Source organism: Stenella coeruleoalba (genome assembly GCF_951394435.1).
Source record: "Stenella coeruleoalba genome assembly, chromosome: 15".
Classification (NCBI taxonomy): domain Eukaryota; kingdom Metazoa; phylum Chordata; class Mammalia; order Artiodactyla; family Delphinidae; genus Stenella; species Stenella coeruleoalba.
In genome coordinates, this window is record NC_137161.1 from 68,810,314 (window position 1) to 68,836,519 (window position 26,206).

At 42.8% G+C, this 26,206-nt stretch overlaps 1 protein-coding gene across 10 annotated transcripts in view; it reads left to right on the forward strand.

Moving 5' to 3' along the window:
* TNRC6A (trinucleotide repeat containing adaptor 6A) overlaps nucleotides 1-24,919 on the forward strand; it is a 202,108-nt gene extending 177,189 nt beyond the window's left edge. For 9 of the 10 annotated variants that reach the window (XM_079945071.1, XM_079945069.1, XM_079945070.1 and 6 more), the window contains 8 exons: nucleotides 3,452-3,583; nucleotides 14,508-14,666; nucleotides 15,332-15,472; nucleotides 16,896-17,003; nucleotides 18,229-18,450; nucleotides 20,590-20,660; nucleotides 21,448-21,587; nucleotides 22,103-24,919. In XM_079945071.1, the coding sequence (XP_079801197.1) occupies nucleotides 3,452-3,583; nucleotides 14,508-14,666; nucleotides 15,332-15,472; nucleotides 16,896-17,003; nucleotides 18,229-18,450; nucleotides 20,590-20,660; nucleotides 21,448-21,587; nucleotides 22,103-22,478 (1,349 nt within the window). In that variant the 3' untranslated portion in view covers nucleotides 22,479-24,919. Of the gene's footprint in view, nucleotides 1-3,451; nucleotides 3,584-14,507; nucleotides 14,667-15,331; nucleotides 15,473-16,895; nucleotides 17,004-18,228; nucleotides 18,451-20,589; nucleotides 20,661-21,121; nucleotides 21,250-21,447; nucleotides 21,588-22,102 lie in introns of those variants that run through there. The other variant, XR_013831598.1, reaches the window with a different exon arrangement.
* Nucleotides 24,920-26,206: the final 1,287 nt, after the last annotated feature.

The following is a 26,206-nucleotide window of genomic DNA, read 5'->3' on the forward strand; positions in this document are numbered from 1 at the left end:
CTTACCTGTCCAGATGTTCTCTTGTGAGTGCCACACTGATCTTTAGCTGTTCCCTCTCAGAGGGTGGCCACGCCTCTTCTAGCGCTAGCCTCTTCATGCTTCAGGAACGCCTCTCTCCATTCAAGAAAATCACACTATTTAAAAAATCCCATGCTCTTTTGAAATGAGTTAGTATAAAGATATTATTTCTTTTTAACACTCAGATATCTTAATTGTAGGATATGAATTGGAGGGGAGGACTGAAATTATTAGAGCACGCCAGAGAAATTTTGAGCAGTGCTGCTTTGAGGAAACAACTGGGAACAGTCACATCTGAAATTTTAATTACTATTTAAATATTTATAAATGATTACTGGCATAAATGTAGAAAATAGGGGTGAGAGAAGGGATTGCCTTTATTCCTTTTGCCATAGCACCCCCCCTTCTCTTTTTTTATGACGTCTCCAGGCTTTTTATTCCCTCTGGGAATTTCAGGCTTATATGTCTTCTCCTTCCTTAGGCCCCTTTTCTTCTTGTGCCTTTGAATATATTTTGACCTTTGATCGTTCACACCCTATTCATTTAACTTTTTCTTTCTCTCTTGTAAACCAGCTTTGTTGGTTAACAGGCCCAGTTTTGTTGAAGACAAGTCAGTTAACTAGCATGTTCTGGGCTGTGGGCAGGAGTTGGGCCTGCTGTTGCCCCTGGTGCCGTTTCACTTTGGCTGAACCTGATACGGGATTTGGCTCTCCCTGGTATTGCCATGGACTCTCTGCTAGGACATAGGTGGAACTTTGAGTTTTAGGAGTTGTTAGCAATCTCTTTACATTCCCTTGTCAGTTACCACTGTAGGTGAATACCAGAGAAGCCGGGTCATCCCAGAGACAACAGTATAGTGGTAAAAGAATACCCAAGTGTACACTGAGAGGTTTTGTCTCACTAGTGAAAGGAAGTGACTCTCACTGATCACATACTGGACATATAAATTGGGCCAATGAGGAGATAAGTTTCTAAATAAGGGATTTCCTAGCCTCGCTACCCTTACAGCAAGAGACTTCTTCTTGATTAAGAAAGTCTGCTTAGCGGCTTCCCTGGTGGTGCAGTGGTTAAGAATCCACCTGCCAATGCAGGGGACATGGGTTCGAGCCCTGGTCCGGGAAGATCCCACATGCCACGGAGCAACTAAGCCTCTGCGCCACAACTACTGAGCCTGCACTCTAGAGCCCGCAAGCCACAACTACTGAGCCCATGTGCCACAACTGCTGAAGCGTGCGCACCTAGAGCCCGTGCTGCACAACAAGAGAAGCCACCGCAATGAGAAGCCTGCACACCGCAACAAAGAGTAGCCCCCACTCGCCTCAACTAGAGAAAAGCCCGCGCGCAGCAACAAAGACCCAACACAGCCATAAATAAATACATACATACATATATACATACATTTATTTAAAAAAAAAAAAGGAAGTCTGCTTAACCCAGGCAAGCACCAGTATGGTTGTCTGAATCAGGCATTGGTAAACTATAGCCCATTGGTCAAATTTGGCCAGCTGCCTGATTTTATAAATAAAATTTCATTGGAACACAGCCATGCTCTTTTGTTAATGTATTTCCTATGGCTGCTTTTGTGCTGTAACAACAGAGTTGCATAGAGACACTGAGACCATGTGATCCATAGAGCCTAAGATATTTACTATCTAAACCTTCACAGAAAAAACTTGCCAAGTATTGGGTCTAATTAATGAGTCCAGAGAGCAGCAAATTTAATTACTCTCTCCAAATAGGGGTGGTATTAGAGAATTTATATTATTAAAGTTTTAAGCTTGACCTGGTATCACAGGGACTCATCAGACCCAAGTATCTAAAAACCATTTGTTTTGAAACTTTAGATTAAGAACCACCTCGATGTGTGTTAAATGAAGATTCTGGCTCCCACTGAAAACTTTTTTTTCTTTTTTTTTGGTCGTGCCACATGGCATGCAGGATCTTAGTGTGAGTTTCAGCACTTGGAAGATTGAAGCAAGAAAGTAATAGAACCTGACTTACTTTTTAAGAACTCACCCTGACTTTTCGTTGTGTGCCCATTTATATACTTTTTAAAATTATTATTATTTTTTTAAACTGTATTTTTTAAATTTATTTATTTTTGGCTACGTTGGGTCTTCATTGCTGCTCCCGGGCTCTCTCTAGTTGTGGTGTGCAGGCTCTCTCTAGTTGTGGTGCACGGGCTCTCTCTAGTTGTGGTGCACAGGCTTCTCGTTGCGGTGGCTTCTCGTTACGGAGCACGGGCTCTAGGTGTGCGGGCTTCAGTAGTTGTGGCACAAGGGCTCAGTAATTGTGGTTCATGGGCTCTAGAGCACAGGCTCAGTAGTTGTGGCACGTGGGATCTTCCTGGACCAGGGATTGAACCTGTGTCCCCTGCATTGGCAGGTGGATTCTTAACCATTGCACCACCAAGGAAGTCCCTATATTTGTAATTTCTTACCCTGTGCATACTTAAGCTTAAGAAAACATCTATCATCAATTCTTTTTGCGGGGGGGTGTGGGGGGGTGGGCGGGACACAATGCACGGCCTTTGGGATCTTAGTTCCCCGACCAGGTATCGAATCCGTGCCCAGTGGAAGCAGGGAATTCCGAAAAGTTTCCATTTTTAACAAGCATCTCAGATTATTCTGTTGATGATGGTCCCCAGGATCACACTTTAAGAAACACTGGCTTAATGGTCAGTTTTCTGACTGTAGTATCTCAGATAGAAATTTCCATCTTTGTTCCAAGAGAATATCTAAGTCTGATGTGTGTCATCAGCAGAGTTCAAGTAAGTTGCACCTTGGGATATGGGAGTCTCGCCCTAAGGTACAATTGTTAGAGCAGGACATTTTTACTTTTAAATGATACTATCCTTTGGCGTGTCAGGCAGTTGAAAATTGTTTATAAGCAAAAGTTAGCAACTGAAAGTGATCATATGTAATTCTTCTCTTGGGAAGTACCTAAAGAGGTATATTTTAATAGAGAGATAAACTTTAATATTCGGCTGTCGTAGAATTTTCTGTTATTTTGCCAAGGAATTTAAAAATAATCAATATTATATGGAGTAGTTTCCCACAGTTAATGCAATTATAGTACTAACAGTTTTATGGTACTAACAGTTTTGAAAATGTTATATTAATGAGTGTTAGACAAGCTATTTAGGATTTCTGTGTGTTGCTTTCTTTGATAATCTAGCCATGGTTCGCTCTTCTGACGTTGTTTCTGCGTGGCATCGGCCAGGAGTCCAGAGTGTCTGTCCTGCCTGCCTTGCCTTTGTCTATAATCTTCTGGCTGTGCCACATTTGCAGGATGGTATTTATTAAGGAACATTAGGATTGAAAACATTAGATTAGCTACATATGTTTTTCTAGAAAATGAAAGTTGTGGTACCAGAAGGAAAATACGCTATATTTTATAAAGTGGTTTTTTAAAATTATTATCTTATTTTTAGGCTTGAACTCAAACTTGAATGTAAATATGGATATGAACAGTATTAAAGAGCCACAGTCAAGACTAAGGAAGTGGACTACAGTGGACAGCATTTCTGTGAACACATCTTTGGATCAAAACTCCAGCAAACATGGTATAAAATGCATTCTTATATTTTGACTTTTAAAAAAATAACTGTAGAATATTAAATTTAGGCTTTATTTTATATATGTATTTTTTCATAGCTAAATTCGCTTAAGAACCTTTTCTCATTATTAAAAAGTGCTTTATTAGTTATTAAGTCTTAGTTAAAACCAAAAAAAATGACCTTTATTGTGCTATTGTGAAAAACAGGTCGGATTACACATTTATTTTTTAATTATTCCCTCTTTAGATGATCATTTAGTTTTTTGCTATTATTTTATTGTTTTAGTGTTCTACTTAACATTTACTCAATTTAATCTGGTATAAGGAAAAACTTCCACCATAATTTGATTTCTAACAGTTCCTTTCCATTCATCTAGTAATTGTTAATGGAGTATTTTCTGCTTTCCAAGAACTGTGCTAGGCCACCTGGAATACATAGATACATATGTACATACATGTGCACAATTGACTATGTAAACAAGTAAAAATACTTGCCCTGAAGAAGCTCATTGTTTGGTAGCAAGAATAAACATGTAAACAGCTTTACTACACTGTGATAGCTGCTCTAAAAGTTAATACATACAATAGGATAAACGGTATAAGAATGTGAAATCTACTGGGGAAGTGAGGCAGGAGTAACAAACCATGGGTCTGAACTGAGTCTTCAAGTTTACCAAAGGAGTGGAGAAAGAACACCATGGAGAGGATAGCATGTGAAACGTTCAAAGACAGGACCTCCCGGTGAGCTCTGCTAGGTGGGCATGTCTGGGGGTGAAGGTACAAGTGAGAGAAAGGAGGAAGGTATAGCTGCAGTAGTAGGTATTGAGCAATCATGGAAAACTTTTGTGCCAAAAAATCACTTTAAACATGAAAATGAGGGCTATATAAAGGCACCTAAGGCTTAAAGGAGTCTAAGTGAGACAGAGGGCAACGGGCATGAGAAGACAGAATGCATTGAAGAGAGTGTTAGAATTAAGGACAGAAGGGCTTGGTAACTAACTTAATTCATTCTGCAAATATATGATTATCTGTGATGTGCCTCCTGTGCTTCTTGCCTTCCTCAGTCCAACCCTATACCTTACCCTGGGCTCAAGAGTCATTTCCAAGAAGCCTCTTCCAGGCTTTGTGTTTGAATAGCACCTCTTATGTGTATCTGTCTTGTGTTAGTATCCATTTAGGCCTTTTTCCGTAACAGGACATAAATTCCTGGAGGAGAGAGTCCATGCTTTGCTTACCTGTAGCCCCACTGAGCACATTGCAGCACTCGGGGGACATTTGCTAGGTGAAAGGATGAGTGGCCGGTAATGCAGTTAATGGTAGAGTAAATGTAGGAATTGAAGCAGGCCTGCTGGGACAGATAATGGATGGATTTTAGACTTGTTGAGTGTGGTATTTTAGGGATAGCTCAACGTGGAAAAGCCCAGTAAGAAATGAGAATTAGAGGCCTGGTACTCAGAAGAAAAATCTGGGCGAGAGTAAGATTTTGTGTTCATCAGAATGTTGATGTCGTCGACATGGGTGAGGTTGCCCAGAGAGACGGCGCATAGAAGGGAATAAGGACACACAATCCTAGAGCCAGTGGTAGTAAAGAAACCTGGAGAAGAATGGGTAGAGAGGTAGGACGTGGAGACCCAGAAAAATGTCTCTGCCATATGGTTTTCTGTCTACTCTGATTAAAATGAATTTTTCCATGTCTGTTTTGCATGTCTGACCCTCAGTTTCTTTGTAAAAATGTTTCCTTCCTCACACTGCTGTTCTAGGTGTAGTGTATATCATACACTCTCAAGTGCTCAGCATACTTACTGAGGGCATACTGGTGTGTATATGGTGTGCGTTATATAAATGGCGTGTCATCATGCAGCATAGGGATTTTTTTGGTTTTTTATTTGCGGTACGCGGGCCTCTCACTGTTGTGGCCTCTCCTGTTGCGGAGCACAGGCTCCGGATGCGCAGGCCCAGCGCGCCACGGGCCCAGCCGCTCTGCGGCATGTGGGATCCTCCCGGACCGGGGCACAAACCCGTGTCCCCCGCATCGGCAGGCAGACTCTCAACCGCTGCGCCACCAGGGAAGCCCGCAGCATAGGTTTTGAAGGCAGATAGACCTGGGATTTGATCCCAGTTCTTAACCTCTAAGCCACAGTGTTTGCATCTGTAAAGTGGAAATGATGCATCATAGAACTGTTGAGGATTGAATGAGATAATAACTATTAAGCTCCTACCTCATTGCCTGGCACGTGACATGCAGGTAGTGGGTGGTGATGTCTTCTTATAAGCAGCCTATTATCATAAGTTTGTTTTTCAGTCAATTCAATTAGTAATTTTATATTTTAATTTTGTATTTTATCTTCTCTGTTTTTTTAAACTTAGTATCTGTTTTTTATTTTTTCATCATGCATTTTATTGTTTGACTTTGCATAAACCTGGAATGTGAGCAGTTAGTTTTTGTTTTTTAGTAATTAGCTTAAACAGATAGTTTTATTCTTGTATACATAGCAATCTAATGAACATATTCTAGTAACGTTCTCTTTTTCAGAATAAGGAGGTTGATGCTCTTTCTCCTTTACTTCAGTGTATGTTCCTGTTATTCTTTTTTTTAATTAAAATATAGTTGATGTACAATATTATATAAGTTACAGGTGTACAATATAGTGATTCACAACTTTTAAAGGTTATACTCCATTTGTAGATATTGCAAAATATTGGCTAAGTTCCTTGTGTTGTACAGTATATCCTTGTAGCTTATTTTATACCTAATAGTTTGTGCCTCTTAATCCCCTGTCCTTATCTTGCCCCTCTCCCCACTGGTTCTCTATATCTGAATCTGTTTCTTTTTTGTTATGTTCACTAGTTTGTTGTATTTTTTTAGAATCCACGTATAGGTGATATACAGTATTTTTCCTTCTCTGTCTGACTTACTTTACTCAACATAATGCCCTTAAGGTTCGTCCGTGTTGTTGTAAATGGCAGAATTTTCTTCTTTCTCCAGGCTGAATATTATTCCTTTGTATGTGTATACAACACCTTCTTCATTCACTGATGGACACTCAGGTTGTTTCCATATCTTGGTTATTGTGAATAATGATGCAATAAACGTGCAGATGTCTTTTTGATACCCTGTTTTCATTTCTCTTGGATATATACCCAGAAGTGGGATTGCTGGGTCATTAGTAGTTGTATTTTTAATTTTTTGAGAAACCTCCATACTGTTTTCCACAGCGGCTGTGCCAATTTACATTCCCACCAACAGTGCACAGTGTTCCCGTTTCTCCACATCCTCATCAATATTTTTGTTTGTGGTCTTTTTGATGATAGCCATTCTGACAGTGAGAGCTGATATCTCATTGTGGTTTTGATTTGCATTTCCCTGATGATTAGTGATGTTGAGCATCTTTTCATGTGCCTTTTGGCCATCTGCATGTCCTCTTTGCAAAACTGTTTAGGTCTTCTGCTCATTTTTAAATTGGCTGTTGTTTTTTTTTATATGTTGAGTTGTATGAGCTGTTATATATTCTGGATATTAACCCCTTATCAGTCATATCATTTGCAAGTATTTTTTCCCATTCATTAGGTTGTCTTTTCATTGTCAATGGTTTCCTTTGCTGGGCAAAAGCTTTTAAGTTTAATTCGGTCCCATTTGTTTATTTTTGTTTATTTTTTTAAAATAAATTTATTTTATTTATTTATTTTTGGCTGCATCTGGCCTTTGTTGCTGCGCACTGGCTTTTCTGTAGTTGCAGCAAGCAGGGTCTACTCTTCGTTGCGGTGCGCAGGCTTCTCATTGCAGTGGCTTCTCTTGTTGCGGAGCACAGGCTCTAGGTGCATGGGCTTCTGTAGTTGTGGCACACGGGCTCAGTAGTTGTGGCTCGCAGGCTCTAGAGCGCAGGCTCAGTTGTGGCGCACAGGCTTTGTTGCTCTGTGGCATGTGGGATCTTCCTGGACCAGGGCTCGAACCCGTCTCCCCTGCATTGGCAGGAGGATTCTTAACCACTGCGCCACCAGGGAAGCCCCATTTTTTTATTTTTGCTTTTATTTCCTTTGCTTTAGGAGACGGATCCAAAAAAATACTGTTAGGATTTATCTCAAAGAGTGTTTGACTATGTTTTCCTCTAGGAGTTTTATCGTTTCTGGTCTTACATTTAGGTCTTTAGTCAATTTTTAATTTATTTTTGTATATGGTGTTAGAGAATGTTCTAATTTCATTTTTTTACATGCAGCTGTCCAGTCTTCCCAGCACCACTTATTGAAGAGACTGTCTTTTTCTCCATTGTATGTTCTTGCCTCCTTTGTCGTAGATTAATTGACCATAAGTGTGAGTTTATTCTGCTATTCTTTATTTACTTAACTTGACATCTTGGAACTGTCAGTTTTTCTTTTTTTAAATTATTTTTGTATTGTTAATAAAAATTACAAAAATTTTATATGCTTCCCCACCCCCGAAATGTTCTCATTTTCTTTACTTTAGCAGGCCCTGTAACTAATGTGAAGCAGCCCAAGACTAGTAGTCTTCCCTTCATGGATACTATTTTGAGATCTCCAGACTTTTACTTTATCCCCTTAAAAATCAAGACTGTTTGATAGAATTTCTTCTCTGTGGTTGCTTTTATTCTTTCTTCATTGTTGTGTTTTTTCCTTCCTTGTAAAAATGACTTCAGAAATATACCTTGACCTGGTGTGGTTTTGGTCTTCATCTCTAGAAAGAAAGACCAGGTTGGTTTTATATCTGTATATAAGAACCCTCTAAATTTCAAGTCTTAAAAGGTTGGGGTTTTGTTTTTTGGGTTTTTTTTTTTTTAAGCTTTTCAGTCTGTTTAAAGAAAGTGCTTTTTCTTACTATAATAATTCTCTAATTGTTTATACTATCATTTTCTCCCAGAAGCGCTCCTCTTGGCTCTGTGGTTCTCTTCCTTCTCTTACTATCTCTCTTTCTCCTGGTAGAGACTTAGAATCTTCTTCTCAGGCACACTCTTTTTATTTGTTTTCAGTTTTCCTTATATTAAAAATAGAGAAATGTTCATCGTCTTATTTCCATTATTATTTTGGTGCAGTTTGTTCTTTTGTCCTTATAAAAATAAAATTGACATCTAACTTTGTATTCTAGAAGAGATCCCAAAACTGGTCTGAGTGTTATGCTTTGTTACACACTATTTTGAAAATATTTTTTTTGAACCAGCATCTGTTTAAACATTCAGGAAATTTCACGTACAGATTCAGATTTCTGGCATCTCTGGAGAAATGTGAAGGTCTGCCAGCACCAAGCTCCAGAGCAGTCACCACCCAGAGTTGAGTGGCTGCTGCCCATGGCTCATTCTTCCCATTCCCCTCACACCTGTACCTTCCCTCCCATTGGTGGAGAAATATTTTTCTGTACTCCCTAACCAGGGGAATATTTCCCTGTAGTCATGTTTCTATCTGAGGAGGGACCATGGGATTTTTTTTCTGTAGGCAGGTTGCTTCACTTGTATATAAAACCTGATTGGCCTTATTGGCATTTGTATTTCCATGTTGTAGAAAACGGGGGTTGTTTTTCCATAGTACCAGAGTAGTGTAGAGATCACTTTTTAAGCGGGAATGATCCGATAGCAGTAGTCAGGCTGGGCTGAGATGGGCTGAGCCTGGAAACAGGAGAGGCCTGTGGGGACGCTTGGCTGGCTCTGATCTTTTGCATCACAATCTTACGTGGGTTCTATTTTTATCCCCATCTAGTGAAGCTTAGAGGGCTAGTAAGATAGTTGTGGAGCAGAGAAGAAAGGGCAAATTCAAGAAAATCTTCCGTGTCAGAGATCCCCAAGTACACTGGTTTCCTAGAAGAACTCACAGAACTCAGAAAAATGGAAATACTCATGGTTATGGTTTATTAGAGCAGAAGAATACAGATTAAAATCAACAAAGGAAAAAGGCGCATAGAAAAGAGTCCAGGAGAAACCAGGAGCAGCCTTTTGTTGTCCTCTCTCAGTGCAGTTTCTCGGACTTAATTCTCCCAGCAACAATTGGTGACAACATGTACAAAGTATTGCCAGCCAGAGAAGCTCAGCTAAGCCTCAGTGTCCTCATTTTTTTGTCAGGGGTCAGTTGTGTAGACATGGAGCACACCTGCTTGTCAGTCTCCAACCCCCTGCAGACCCTTCAGAGTTCAGACCAAAACAGCGTAACCCAGGCCCCATGCAAACAAAAACAGATGTTCACCATAAATCACATTGTTATCATAAACTCTCTGGCATGGCCATGGCCCAGTATATGCAGAGGAACTCTTAATCTGGCGTGCTATTCTGTGAGTTACAGGAACCCAGGAGCCATCAAGGACTAGTCTGAAGCTCTTTGCCATGTGCAGTCTAGCCCTGTGCTGACCCTTTACTGCACACCTTCCAGAGTCAAAAAACGAGATTCATTAAGGGAAGTAGAGTAGAGTGGAGGCAAGGCCGCTTAACAGGGGAATTGTGGGTCAAGTGAGGTTTGGACTGGGGTATTTGTGATACTTTATGGTCCTAAGATTCTGTGACTTACCAGAGTTTAGAAAATCCCTTTCCCCTCCTCATTGCCAGAGAAAAGTACAATGTTCAGGAGCTGGAATACATTTATTTTAGTCTTAGAGTTAGTTGAGGGCAATTGGGAATGGTTTCCAGGAGGCCTGTGATCCCTTAAGCTGAGATATGAAGGATAAACAGGTATTAGCCAGGCAGAGGTCAAAGGAGGGAAAACCATAAAGCGTTAGTAGAGGCTAGAGTTTTAAGAGCCTTACAAACTACTGAAGAGTTTGAATTTTACTCCTCTGTAATGGAGAACTGTTGAAGAGTTTTAAGCTGGAAAGTGACATGATCAGATTGGCATTTTTGAAGAGGCAGTGTGAAGAACTGGGGAGTAGAAGTGGACAGAGAGATTAGTTAGGAAACTTCTGCCTAATCCAGAGCGTGGTCAAACGAGATGACAGTAGTCTGATCTCATGTGTCATTATTCAAAAGCTATATGATCATTTCACAATATATACAAATAGCAAATCATTATGTTGTACACTTGCAACTAATATGTTGTATGTCAATTACATCTCAATCAAAATATTTTAAAAAGAAATGAAGATTAAATGTGTAAGTTATAAAGATACCCACTAAACAAAAACTATAAGCCTTCCACAGTTTCAGAAAAGATAAATCAACATTTTCAAAGAGTTTTTAAAGAATCTATAAAGAAATTAAAAGAAATTCATATTGGATCATAAAGCAAAATCTGACTCTATGCTATATACAGGGGGACCCAGAACAAAGTAATTCAGAAATCTTTGCAATCACAGGAGGAGAAAAAAGAGCTAGGTAGGCAGCAGGATTGACAGGACTTAGTGATTTTAAAATAATAGGGAAGAGCCAGGGGAGACTCTTGTTTTCTGACTTAAGTAACACCAAATCATTGTTCCTCTGATTAGTATTAAAAGGATATTTTGTTACATTCATTCCTTCCCTTTTCATTGGATTTTATCTTGAAACTTTGACTAAACTTGGCTTAAAGGTCAGTTTGCTGGTTTGTACACATTGGACTGATGATTATCAGAAATTAAAGGTGAAATTGTCATGTAATTGAAGGAACATTGAAACATGAAATCAAGCAGCCCTGAATTCTAAGCTAATTTGCCACACAGTGGTATATCATGTTTGGAATTTTCCTTAAGAGAGGGAGTGGGAGCTGAGACAATGGCAAAATGTCAAAATAAATATGGACCCTAGAATTGACACCTGCCTCCGCTCCTAATTAGCTCTGCTGTTTATTAGCTGCTGGCAAGTAGCTTAACCTTTCTGAACTTTGGTCCCTCATCTGCTAAATGGGAGTAATAATAGTAATGCTTGTGATGTTTTGAGGATTGATAAGGCAGTAACTCTGAAGCGCCTAAGCACTAGAACAGGGTTAGACACATAAGTGGCCAGTGGGTCTCAGCTTTCATCATTATTGTTATTGCCGTCATTGTCATCTCATGAGTGCCCTACCTCTAAGACGGCACCATTTCTCCAGTGTAAATCCAGCTCTATTTGCGTAAACTAAACCTACCACATAAATTTTACACTTCATTTTTCTGATGCTCTCCCATGCAGTGTCTAATAGAATGTAATTGGATCATGGCTGCCGCTTAAGTTGTGTCTATTGTCCTTTTAAATAAAATGAAGTTTGAATAAGTAGATATTGTTTCTTTTTAAAAAGGGGGGCGGATGCTTTCATCATTGCTGGTTCTTGTGTAAGAATTAATCACTTCAGATTTGGCAGTTATGCTTACTTACTGTATTACTTGCAACTACTACTTTATATATCCCACTGTATTTCCAAGTGGTTTTAATTAGCCTAAGATACATAGTTCACTACGATAAAAGTAATAACTAGATGAGGAAGCCAGAGAAGAGAGGGAAATGGAATTGGTGGAATAACTGAATCAAGTCCGGGATAGGTTAGTGCCCACCAGTGAGTGGCATGAGGTCTTGTATTTTACCAGAAGCTCATAGCTGGAGCAGCCTTGAGTCCATGAACCAGGGCTTTCCTTACATCTGTTTCAAACTCTACGTGAATGGACAAGACACTTGGTTTTCCTTCTGTTGTCAAATCCAAGTTCATCTGATGCGCAGTGAGGCCAAACAAACTGAAATGTCAGAGTTTGGAATAGAGAAAGGAGTATTGCAAGGCCAAACAAGGAGAATGGACAGCTTGTGCTCAAAAAGTGCAAACTCCCCAATGCTTTTAAGGGGGGGAAGAATTTTTATAGGCGAAATTGGGGTGGGGGGGCTACAGGGGGTGTAACCTTCCTCTGGTTGATTGGTGGGGAAATAACACGGTGGTGTTCCAGGAGTCTCAGTCGTTAGCCCTCTGGTCCCATCCAGTCTGTGGTCCAGTGTTTGTGATCAGCCTGAAGTTACCATCCTCCACCTGGGTTGGGGGCCTCAGTTCCTGTAGAAGAACTCAGATTTCTATCAGGTTGTGATGTATATCTTTTGAGGAGGAACCAGGATCCGGCCGGTGGCTACACTATTGTTTCTTGACTGCCTTTCCTTTGTTTCTGCATTCCCTCACTCCCCAGATTAGTAACTGTTTGAATCTGCCCTTTGGGGCTCAGGGAAGGTCTAGGAGGCTGAAACCTTTTTTCTACAAACAAGAAATGGGGGACATGGAATGGCTTTTGTACACGGGAGGGCCACACAGGGACCTGCTCAGTTTTACTTTCTTCACCCTTGCTCCTCCCCATTCCAGAAATTGTACCTCCTTCAATCAAGTTATTAAAGCTAGAAGTTTAAGAGGCATTCTCTTTTTCAAAAAGTTTGAGATAATTTACATATAATACAATTTCTCCTTTTAAAGTATAAAATTCTGTGGCTTTCAGTAACATTCTCAGTTGGGTATCCATCGAACAATCAACTTTTTTTTTAAACTTTTTTTTTTGCTTGTTTTTGGCTGCGTTGGGTCTTTGTTGCTGCACGTGGGCTTTCTCTAGTTGCGGTGAGCAGGGGCTACTCTTCATTGCGGTGCATGGGCTTCTCATTGCAGTGACTTCTCTTGTTGCGGAGCACAGGCTCTAGGCGCGCGGGCTTCAGTAGTTGCGGCACGCAGGCTCAGTAGTTGTGGCTCGCAGGCTCTAGAGCGCAGGCTCAGTAGTTGTGGTGCACGGGCTTAGTTGCTCCACAGCATGTTGGATCTTCCCAGACCAGGGCTCGAATCTGTCCCCTGCATTGGCAGGAGGATTCTTAACCACTGCGCCACCAGGGAAGCCCCACACAATCAACTTTTGAACATTTTCCTTACCCTAGAAGAACCCCTTAGGTGTCATTTCTCCCACCTCCATTTTCCCATCTCTCTAGCCATAAGTAAAAACTGATATTTTTGTTTTCTGTAGATGTGTCTGTATTGGACATTTCATATAAGTGGAAGCATATAATATCTGGTCTTTTATGACTGGTATTTTTGGCTTAGCGTAATGTTTTCGAGGTTCATCGTGTTGTAGCATGCACATGTATTTCACTCCTTTTTATAGTTGAATTGGACAATATGTACCACATTATGTTTGTGCATTCATCTGTTGATGGGTATTTGGGCCTAAGAGACATTCTTGATTTCTTCCTTTCTCCAGTCTGCACATTGAGTCCATCTGTGAATAGTACCCATTCTGCTTCCAAAATACATAGTTTATGCATCTGTTGTGTCTCCTAATGGTCTCCCTGCTTCTATGCTAGCCTTCCTTCCATTTTCCACACTGCAGCAAATGTGACCTCAAAACAAATGGGATTGTATTACTTCCCTTCCTAAAACCCCTCAGCATAAAGAACTCCTTGCCAAGTCCTACAAAGCCCTGTCTGAGGGTGTTGTAAATTCTGATGCTTTCGGGGAACAGGCAGGGCATAGGCCAGTCTGGAGTGGTAGGGCCTGGGACAGCTAGAGTGTGCACACCCCACCTCAGGATCTTTGAATTCCAAGCATTTAAAACAAAATGTACTTGGTCATCCCTGCCCTTCAAGATCAGGGCCCCACTCCTTCATGTTGTTCTCTCTCCCGTTTACTGTTTTTCAGGCAGAATGATCTTTCAGTTCCTCAAATGTGCCGAACAGTTTTTCTCCTCAAGTCTTTGTGCAGGCCGCACCCACTGGCTAGAATCTTTTCCCCCAGACTCTCCATGCTGTCCCTGCCCCCTCCTTGACACACATTCTCTCCTTCTGCCCTCTGTCCATTTACTTGGCTTTTTGTGAAAATATACTGTCGTTGTGGGCAAGGGCCTCATTCATATCAGAGGCTAGAAGTGATTGAAATCTGGAAGAAAGCACAGGGCTTTCTTTTCTCCTCACATCTTCACATAATCTACAGGACAGTTTGGAACCCACAGATCTAACGAAAAGTTTTCTTACTATATTTGACAAACTACAAGAAATAAATGTGATACTATATTTTGGTCACATTTCCCTTCCATTTTCTCTCTTTAGGTGCTATTTCAAGTGGTTTCAGGCTGGAAGAGTCTCCATTTGTTCCCTATGACTTTATGAACAGCAGTACTTCACCAGCCAGTCCTCCGGGTTCAGTAGGAGATGGCTGGCCACGTGCCAAATCGCCTAACGGCTCTAGCAGTGTTAATTGGCCACCAGGTAAAATGCCGACATCTTCTTTTATGAGAGTTTGTGTCCATTAAGGTTTCGATACCTCTAGATATACTAATGATTTGGCCCTGAATCTGTGATTGGACTGAACTACGCGAAGGATGAGGAAGAACACAGAAATGGGAAAGGGAAGTTGAGCCCAGGTCTTGGGCTGATGAGTGACCTGGCCCATTGCCAGCGCCTTTATGCTCCAGTCTGTGAAGGCGGGGTTAGTCCCACAAAGGGATTAGGCCAGCGCGAAGAATGATATAAACCTTCATTCCTTGTTCTTCTCTAGCTGTGTCTGGGGACAGAGGTGACAGCATTTGCATTTACTGAGGAATCACCAGAAATGCACCTATGACCTGTTTCGTCCTCTCCAACTTGCTGTGGCTTTGTGATTTGTAATAAAGCACTTTAAAGTGTTACTTTTTTTTTTTTTAAAGTGTTACTTCTAAGGATATATAAACCAGAAAAAAGTTGCAAGTTATTCATAAAAAACAGTATATTAATTGTGATATTGAGTCAGCCTGTTAGGGTATTGGAAAATAATTTGAGAGTATTGGGAGATATTTGATAATTGCATAGACTTTAGGAATAAAACTTTTGGGTAGTTACCGATGGATTTTCAGCTGATGATTAAGCCTGAACTAATTTTAAATTTTTATTTCCAGAATTTCGCCCTGGTGAACCATGGAAAGGTTATCCAAACATTGACCCTGAAACTGACCCTTATGTCACTCCTGGCAGTGTCATAAACAATCTTTCAATTAATACTGTGCGGGAAGTCGACCACCTCAGGGACAGGAACAGTGGTATGTAGGCGGATACGACTCAGGATTTCTGAATGATGCAGGACAGTGGCTCAAAGTAGATGTGAAAGTTTGAGCAGCGAGAGTCACTCCAGCACAGCACAGCGCCTGACCTCCAAGGGGCTCGTGACAGGGATAACAGAATTCTCGGTTTCCCGTGGGTGACTCTTCAGCCACTTTTAAAATGATGAGGATTTATTATCACTTGATGTGGTAAACGCAGAGGACCAGCAGACACTTGCTTTCCAGTAACTATTAACAACTGAAGGTTGTTACCCATTTTATAACAAGTTTCCGTATTGTGGTTATTAAGAAATGGGTGTTTCTTATGGAAGATGTTATATTATTATTTGTTTATACACTCTGGATGTTAAAGAACTTTCATCTGGAGAAGGAATTGGCTTTCTTTGTCTCCCAGAGACTGAAAATAAGAAAAATTTAAGGGTCGCTGCAGTCCAGATGCACTTTTAGTGGGTTATCCAATGAAATCCTCCTCCCACCTACCCCGTGGTTGTCTTTCACCCCAGGCATATGTAAGTACTCCATGCATGCAGTAGAAGAAAGGTGAATGAAATGAGTGACGATCTCTTCTCTTTCTGTAACGTACAGCCTCACAGCTGTCCCCTTAAACAGTTTGTAATAAAGAAAATGTAGAACAGTCAGCGCTTTGTTAAATACAGAATGTGTTACCAGGTGTTTGCCAGGTCACAGTGGTAAGATGAGAATCCTCATCATTCTAAAACGGCTGAGTTTAGCAGCCAACTGTGTATAGCAATAGTGAAAGCCACTCACTGCCTTCACAGGAGAACGCGGGGACGGAGCCAGCAATAAAACCTCACAGCCTGGTGGTTAATGAAAGAGTCTGGCAGCAGGAGCTGTTGCAGTGATCCCCATTAATGGTCGGGTCTGGAGCTAAACTAGGGTAGCGGTCAAGGGGATTTTTTTAAAAAATAGGAAGAAAGGCTAGGTTTTCGAGACTGAATGTAGGGCACGATGGGAGGGGACAGAGGCCTGGCTCACTGGTAGTGCCAGTGCCAGGGCACCTTGGTGAGCTGCCCAATAAGAAGTCATTAGAGTTCAGAGACAGACTGGGAGCCCTGGTGGAGCCCACTGCTGAGAAGCAGGGCTGCGTTGTCTCTTGCTGGATCCCGTTGTTGGGGTGCGTTCTCACAGACAGTTATTAGAAGACCGGAATGGGAGGGATACCTCTTGAGCCACGGTGGAAACAGTGAGCAAGCTCTCCACGTGCTGTTTTGAAGGCAGGAAGGAAGCTACAGTCATGGGCACCGTTCCCGTGGCCCTGAACATGGCTGTTTCCTTTCTGTGGCATACTGTTAAGGTGCAGGTCCACTGGGTGCTTTTGCTTCTTCTCGAATGCCATGTCCCCTGCTCTGGGGATGACTGATTGTGCTCTTTTCCTGTGTAGGGTCATCCTCATCCTTGAACACCACGCTGCCTTCAACTAGTGCCTGGTCATCCATTCGTGCCTCCAACTACAACGTTCCCCTCAGCAGTACAGCACAAAGCACTTCAGGTGGGCCTTGTCCTGGGTTTGCCAAGGCTCTGGCAGAGGAAGGGGCAGAACCTGGGGCCAGGGCCGTTGTGTTCACCTCTTCTTTTGATTCAGAGTCTTCTTTTCAGGGAGCTGGGAGAGTATATTTCTGAGCCTGGGAAGATATTTTTAACACCATTTGCCCCCTTTTAAAATTTACTGTCTCCAGTAGTCATTTACTAAAATAATCAGGTTTCACTGAATAGCCACTCGCATCTGAGAGCTGTCTCAGATTAAATATAATTTAGTTCGAAGCAGTAGTCCTCAACAATCTGTAGTGAAGGACCTTTTACTTTTTTAATGCCCAATCCTTTGCAAACTGGTAACTTTTGTAAAATACAGTAAACCTGGACTTCGAGTTGCTGGAGTACACACTTGGGGGTTACAGCAGCATCAGATTGCTGTTAAGAGTTTACAAACGCTCACTCTGAATTTCTGTATTTGTACTGTCACAGACCAGTAATAAACTGTGTTGTGACCAGTCTTCCCATCACACTTTGAGACGTGCTGACTTAAAGACATGCTCCTTATGAGCAGGTAGAAAAAATAATTGATGGTGACCGAAGTTATAAAATTTTCTATCCCCTTCTGCTCTCTCATTTTTTTGGATATTATTTCGATTTAGTTTTCTGTGTTCCTGGCTGTGCACTGGACCCATAGGCAAGTTGCTTAACCTCTCTGAACCTCAGTAAAATGTGTGTGAGGATTAGAGGTAGCGTACACCAAGCGCCCAGCAGCCCAGCGCTCAGCATAGAGTAGCCCCCAGCGAATGTCTGCTGTGAAGATTCCCTGAGTTAGGGCTGCTTTTGTAGTCCTTTTTTCATGAATGAATAACACAATGCTAAATCGAATGGCCTAAGTGTTGGTCCTGAGCAGCTCATTATGGTTGTTAAGGTATGGAGTTCCCACTTGCTACTTTCGAGCAGCTCAAAGCAGTGTTCAATGTAGTTGTATACGCTGGACTAAGGGTTTCACAGATCTTAAAACTATTAATGAGACAGACAGTCTGTTTTGAGGCAAGGGAGCAGTTTCCTTTTGGCTTTTTGTTTCTTCTGCAGTTTAGTTTGATTTGGGGTTTTTTTTAAGTTTTTTTGTTTGTTTGATTTGCTTTTAGTGGGGGAATGAGTGTTGTCATTATTTAAATTTTCTCTTTTCTGAAAGCGTTTATCTCCCCTCTTGCCCACTTTTGTTTTTTTCCTTTGAGTAGCCAGAAATAGTGATTCCAAATTGACATGGTCTCCTGGTTCAGTTACAAACACCTCTCTGGCTCATGAGCTGTGGAAGGTCCCTTTGCCACCTAAAAACATCACTGCTCCGTCCCGCCCGCCTCCGGGACTGACTGGTCAGAAGCCACCCTTGTCTACGTGGGATAATTCTCCCCTTCGTGTAGGTGGAGGATGGGGAAATTCTGACGCCAGGTATACCCCAGGTAAGACGACATGCATAAGGTTTCATGTGGTTTATTTGCTGAACACTAATCAGTACCAACAGCCTAGTTTAACAGAGACCTAAATAGCAGACTGTTGCATCCTCTATAAAGTAAGATTAGAACTTAACGTAAGATTCCTGGTTCATTGCTATCTTCTGCAATTGCCATGCTTTTGAGAGTCTTAAATTTTATTTTAAATTTTGCCCAGTTTACTTACATTTCCCCAAAGACACACCTGTCAGTGATAAAGTTAATGGAATGGGGATCTCCTTTCTTTCAGAAGTTCCTCAAGGGCTCATCTTATTAGGTATAGTAACTTCCTGCTCATGGCAGACTTGTCATAATACCACGTCACATGGAGCAGAAGTGTCATCTGACAAGCCCGGGGAGGTGGGAGCAGCCCACCTGGACCTTGAAGAATGGGGTCTGTTTGGGTGAAAGCTTGGCCTGTACTTAGGATGATCATAAAATTTATTGATTAAACAGGGACGTTTGAGAGTGAAAAGGGGTGCTGTTAATTAACTGTACAGGCCTAAACCAGACTATCCCAGGAAAACTGGGACAGATGGTTCCCTTACCTCTCTACTCCTTTCGTAAATGGCTAGCACTGGATTTGTACTGGCATCATGTCCTCACCCGCCTCCCCACAACGTACACAACACACACAGCCACAAATACAACTCAGAGCTCGTCTACCAGTTCATCCGTTCTACCCCACCCCTCAAATGCACCGAACTTTCTCATCTCCAGGCTGAAAATTGCAGTAAAACCTCATTAATAATTTCTTCTTTGGACAGGTGATTGGCTGAAATAAAACTTGCAGTGTTTCCTTTGGGGGAAAGTTTTAATTATGTGAAAAAAGCACATGAGTCTGTTCTGAGCCACTGAATGCAAGTTAGTGTAATTGGTGTCGTGTGTAAGTGGTTCTTTCAGGCCACAGATGTGTTTTGGATGCCGGCTAAGTGCCTGGTGGCACCCTCACCCTCAGGAGGGTTGGTGGAGTTGAATGGGCTCAGGAAGCCTGTAAGAGTCACAGCCAGGCCAGCAGAGGGCGCAGCATGTGCCAGGCACAGAGACCTGGGAAAGCACAAGCGTTTCCTGCTGGAGTTGCTGGAGCTTGGCAAGGGGTGGTGTTCAGGGCGAGCTGAGTGGGCACGAGCTGTGTCACGCAGCCATCTTCCTAAGCCACCCGGAGTGTTTCTGAGGCACTGTTTTTTTGTTTTGTTTTTAAGTTTTTTTTTTTTTTAACACACACACACTGTGTTTTATTTTTACAAGAGATAAATAAACTGACAGCAAGCATTGTAAATGGATGACCACAACAAAAGCTACAATGACTGCAGTTACCACACACGCACACTATGTCATAATATTGACACTCAGTCCAGGAATCCTCCACTGTAACAGCTCCTTTACTTTGCAGTGAAAATTGATTTCTATATTTTTTGCCTCTGAGTCCTTGTGGGATTTTTTTTTTTATATTCAAACAGAAAGTCACATAAATTATAATCATCCTCATCAGGTCTGAGGCACTTTTAAGTAGTTGTAGGCAGAATTGACTTGATCATGTCTTAAAGCTCTGCTGCTGGGAGGGAGAGACGATGCTGTAGGGCCAGGCAGGAGAGCCAGGTGTGGAGCCCCTGTGGTAGCCCAGACTGAAACGAGGAATGTCTGGACGACTGCAAGCTCTTAAATCCCCTCGAACTTCACACCCTGTGGGACGTACATGCAGTCGTCGGTTGATAACCTGAGATCATCGTGAGCTGAGGCGATTCCCCAAAGGCTACCATTTGCGATAGTTCTAGCTTTATAAATGGGAAGACCCCAAAGGCATCTGGCCTTTGGTTCACTAGCCCACCGTGTGATGAGCTGGCAGCCCTCTGAGCCCCCTCCACCCAGAGGCAGAGCCACGTGCCCCAGAAACTAACACCTGGTCAGAGCTGGAGTGAGCCGGCATCTTGGGCCCACAGAGAAAATACCCCATGTAGACGCACAGGTAAGAAAGAAGGAAGAGGAGGACGCCACGAGCCCAGATGGTCCTCCTGAATGTCTGCAGTTTGACTGGAGTATGTTTGTCCTGAACAGTCATTCAGGCCACAGTCTTGGAAAACTGACTTGTCCTTTTTCTTCCTTGTTTAGGTTCCAGCTGGGGTGAGAGCAGCTCAGGGAGAATAACAAATTGGCTTGTTCTGAAAAACCTTACACCTCAGGTAAGAACATCAGGTATCCTGGCTTATGTGGATACGCCAGGTAGCATGGAAGCAAAGGTTTGCATTCTGGTTGAAGTCTGAGATGGGGACTACCCAGGCCTTCCAAAGTGGTGCTGAGTAGATGTCAAGGCCGGGCAGAGAAAACAGCAGAGAATGGTCTTCAGATGCCTCAGGCAGGCTGGTGGTCTGACCCAGTGGTTTTTACACTGTAAAATGCACGGGAGCTGACCGAAAATAGAGTCTCCTAGGCCTCACCCCACAGACCCTCATTTAGTATATCTGGGCTAGGGTCAGGGACCTGCATTTCCATAAGGGCATTCAGATGGATTTGATGCAGGTGGTCCTTGTACTGCACTTTGAGAAAACTTGTCTGCCCTTTTAGATGAGAACATTTTCTTAGTCCCTGGACTGCCCCCTCCTCTGGAGGCTGGGTGTTAAGAGCCCACCCCCCTCCTCCCCAGGGAGCAGTGCCTTGATGCATCCTGTCCTCAGGGCAGGGAAGAGAGAAGACATGAAGCCACAGCAGGGGCAGTGACTAACTAAGGAATTGGGGATCTGGGGAATGTCCAGGAGTCTAGAGGCCACAGAGGTATGGCTCTGGGACCAGTGGAGGTGGGGAGGGGGGCACTGTACCCTGTCACAGCAGTGAGTCCCAGTGAAGAGTGGCACCAGGAGTGAAGAACCTTGGGCAAGAGAGAAAGGACCAGAGTCCCAGCCTGGGACAACCTACCCGGACAGTCTTCATAGCGGTGCATCTAATTGGCAGTTCCCACGCTCTGTTTCCTAGATTGACGGCTCAACTCTGCGCACTCTGTGCATGCAGCATGGCCCACTGATCACATTCCACCTGAACCTCCCGCATGGAAATGCTTTGGTCCGTTACAGTTCAAAAGAAGAGGTAGTGAAGGCACAAAAGTCTCTGCACATGTAAGTTGGCCATTCTGCGCATGGCACCTGGAAAATGCCCTTGGGATTGCAAGTTTGGAATTCTCTCGTTAGGGCTCCCTTGTGTGTATGAAAGTGCAGCTGGTGACTCTGTGTGCCATCTCTGGGCCAGCACTTGGGGTCCCGCAGTGAGTGCTTCATAAAAGCTGCCGCCTCACTGTGCCTTGGGCTCCAGGGGCAGCGCTCAGAAAGGGATGCATCACACCAGATGCAAATGGCCCTAGAAAGTCCCTTAAATTGCTTGTGAGGGACAAGAAGACATGATCTTGATGCCACAGCAGCACCGGGTGGCACGGCTGGGCCTGGAGAGCCCTGGGCGCTGTGCCCCCGCCGTGTGCAGCCTCCGGGGCACACGCTGGCTGGAAGGGAGGGCACGCTGGGTCCTTGTGTGCCCCGCCCTCTCCCTCTCGCCCTCCACTGCTTTTGTAGCAGAGACAGTGTCACCCTGACTTTGACCCAGACCCCTCAGCTAGCCCGCTTGTGTCTCTCTCCTCCAGGTGTGTACTGGGGAACACTACTATTCTTGCTGAGCTTGCCAGTGAAGAGGAGATCAGTCGTTTCTTTGCACAAAGTCAGTCTCTGACCCCTTCTCCCAGCTGGCAGTCCCTCGGGTCCAGCCAGAGCCGGCTGGGCTCCCTCGACTGTTCCCACTCCTTCTCCAGCCGGGCCGATCTCAATCACTGGAATGGTGCTGGGCTGTCGGGAGCCAACTGTGGAGAGCTTCACGGCACTTCCCTCTGGGGGACCCCACATTATTCCACAAGCTTGTGGGGTCCCCCAAGCAGCAGCGACCCCCGGGGAATTAGCAGCCCGTCCCCCATTAACGCTTTTCTTTCTGTTGACCACCTGGGTGGGGGTGGAGAGTCCATGTAACAGTGTAGACTCGACTCAGAACTGCGACCTCAAGACGCGAAAGAAAGGAGCACTAAGTTGGGCTCGCCGCCTGCAGCCAGGGCCACCTGTGGGAACAGCTATTCTCTGCACATTTTCCACTTTGTTTTCCCTGAAACATATCAGTTTGAATACTTGAATCATGCAGGCCAATATTATAATGTGAAAAGGTATCTATCTATTTACACTCCCAAATAGCGCCATACATGCTACACCGTATAGAATGAGCTCACTTGTGTATATTCATCATGTTTAGCCTTTGGGTTCTTTTTTTTAATTTTCCCCTTTCTACCCCTCCCCCCCCCATTCATTCTTTTTCTCTTCTTTCTTTCTTTTTGCAAAACCATTTTTTTGGGCTGATAATGTATGAGCTTTTAACTTTGCACTGAATGATGTTCTCTCCGTCTAATCGGCAATATGGGGGGGCAGCTGTTCCAGTGTAAATGTTTACTCAAGGATGTTCTTAAAAGGTGTGCGCTCTCTACTATGCCTTGATGTTTGCCTACCTTATTGTGGTATCGTGGAGTTTAAAAGATCAAGTTATGATACTGACTTAGGACTATAAATGAAAGTATTGCACCAGTTTTTTCATGTTATAAAACTAAAGAATTCGCTCTGCAGTTTGAAAAACTGTGGCCACAGCTGTGACTTGCAGCCCACCTGCCACCCAGGACGGGCCCTGCACTTTGAATAGGCTTTCCATTTTGTTTTGAAGGTTCCCACGTTGAACCTTCTTGTTTACAGATTTTTTTGTTTGTTTTTTGAGAAAAAAATGTTTACTCTTCCATCATTTAAAAAAAAAAATTAAAAGACAAAAAAAAAAATGGAGGATGATTTAAAAGATGCTTTCTATCTCTGGGAAAAAGGAGCAGCATTTGGCCATGTTCTTTTGTTTTTCTATTCCTGTCCTAAATCAAAGAGCATGGTTCTCAGGAAAACCAGTTCCCCAGTTTAAAAAAAAAAAAAAAAAACAACAAAAAAAAAAACCTCCTTGTAGTTTCTTATAGGAAAAAAAGAAAAACCCCAACTTTTAGCACTGATACTACATATTGCTCTGTTAAAGAATCTTCTCTGCCAAAAAGAAAAAAAAACAAAAAACAAAAAAACGCTTAAAGCTGGAGTTTGAGATTCTGCTTTCAGATGCTGTCTTTTTATTAGTGAGTGATGATGGTTTGCTAATAATCAGTAGGTAATAATTTTTTTGTAATCCCATCAAGTGGCTCTATATGTTTCTGCTCTCTTGTGACTGTGTTAATGTTTAACTGTTGTACCGTAAAGCCGAAATCAGTAACTATGCATACTGTAACCAAGGTATTGGGCTTACAGAATTGTTCGTTGTATAAAGAAAATTTTAAATGTTGTTGCAAACTAACGAGTTACACCATTTTTAAAATTTCTTTCTCTCCTTTCCCCTCTTTTGCCCACAAATGGTATTATAATGCTTGCTTAGTCAAAGAAGAGAGACTAAACAAGGGTAAAAATTTTAACAGTACAGAATTTGCCATCATTTCATTGCCTTGATTCTAACTGTTTGTGTCCTAAGATGCAAAAGAAGTCAGTGGCTTTTAACTGTTTACAAATAGAATGTGATTGTAAAATGTACAGTTTGGTTGTGTTTGAATTATGAAATTTCTTCAGATATAATAAACCATGACTTTTTGGCTGCTCAACATTAATTGTCTCTTTTTTGTGAATTTATTTGTACGCTCTTTTTTATAATGAAAGTTTCAAAGTTGCTATGTATGAGGGTTCTCATAGAGCAACTGGTAAAAATCTAAGCAAATATTTGAATATTTTATCCGAACTTATACACAATTTCACCCTGAAATAATGTGAGAACAGTGGGAAACTGTCGCTTGCTCCTTCCGGCCCTCTGAGCATCTTTGGGATTTTGTCGCTCAAAACTCTTCTGTGACTCATCTTCCCCACCATTTGTGCCCATCTCAAGCCTCAGCAAGAGACCATTTGGAACATGAAGCTTAATGACTTGACAGTGTTCTAGTGTTAAACTCTCATACCTCTGTTACACAACGAGAAATGCCACAGCCTGGACTGGCCTTCTTCTTCCCCCTTCACGGCCCTCCTCCCTCCTCACTGCAGGAGCTCCGGGGCAGAACCTGTGTACGTATTTCAGTGTATGACTTCAGATCATGCTCCAACTTGCCAGGTGTAAGCTAATGTTGGTGGACACCTTAATATAAGCAAATGTTGTTCAATGCATTCAATGTATATTGACTTCCATACTGGTTTTTCCAAAAACCAAAGGTAGCTTTGAAAAACCACGTCTGGAAATGTTTGGAACGTTAAGCTGATTGACCTTTTGGGGCTTTGAGTAGTATATAATTGACTTCATAACTGCGTTAATTGTATTGTTAAAGTGTTTGGGAGTTTTTTGCGCTTGTTATGTGAAAATAAAGTGTTTGATTTAAAAAATTAAAAAGTGGTTTGGTGTTTGCCTAGTCCTTAAATACAACAGCTCTGGTCCCTAAGCGACTGTGTTACTCCTAAATCTTTCTTAATCTCTCCCAATTGCCTGTCCCTCAGTCCTTAGTCCAGGCCATTAGTTTGACCGTGACATTCCCCTGGGTCTGTGACCTCAAGTCACTAACAGCCTGTAAGAGTTGATCTAAACATTGTAACACGTCCAGTCATGCATCTCCAAATATAGCTCGCAAGGGCCACACAGCTTCCGTGCCCCTGGACGTGTCTTAGCTCTAGACATCCTGAGCTGCTGTGCCTTGCTGCTGTGGCTCCACTCTCCTTCCCCTGTAGGCCTGCCCAACCCTGCCTTCCCCTCAAAGACAGTAATCACTGGGTTCAGCTTACCCGGGTCACATTCAGGCGCGTCCTCCCGTTGGTGCTTGCTTCAAAACCATGGTCCCCTTTCTGATCATTGCTGTTGATGAATGAGCTGCAGCCAGTGCATCATCTCTTGCTAGTCTTTGTAATCCACGTGGCCACACACACAGTAGTTGCTGAGTAGGTATTGAAGGGATAACAGCTGTTGCCCGTTGACATTTGAGGACCAAAAATTGTGGTAGTGCCGTGCTGTCAAACTGTGAGGGTGCATGAACCAGGGAAGGTGGAGGTGAAGTTCTTGACAGGTAGGGTCTACGTAGTGTTAAGGGTAACGACTGAGCCAAAGGAGGAGATGGCTGAATCAAGACGGGAGCGACAAGGAGGTTGCACTGAGCAAGCTGGCTTAACATTTGGCCGAGAGATAATTTGCATGCATTGGGACTGGACTGATTTTCCCTCTTCAAAACTTAGGAGATCTTTTCCAGTCGATCCTTTGATTTCAGATGTAAGCGGCGGGGTCCCCAGATGAGAGCCAGAAACCACCCAGATGAAACTTGAGAGCCCCTTACAGAGACCAGGGCTTTGGCCCTGCCTCTGAGTAGGTGTTTGCAGGGTCCCGGGGGGAGGGGATAACAGTAACAGTATGTTAAAGGCTTCTCTACACACCTAGTGTTTGTACGTGTTTTCTCATTTTCAGAGCACCCCAGCCTGGCCCTAGAACAGGAAACACAAAGTCCTAGTACAGTGTGGCTCAAATTGTCCACCAACACACTCCCCAAGTTAAGGAGAGGATAGAAGATGTGGATCTTTCTGGGATCTGGGGGCAGAGTTTTGAGCTCTTCACTTCAGGTTAAAGCTGCATATGAATGTTGCATTTGGCTCCGTGATACCCATTTTCACCTAGAAATAAC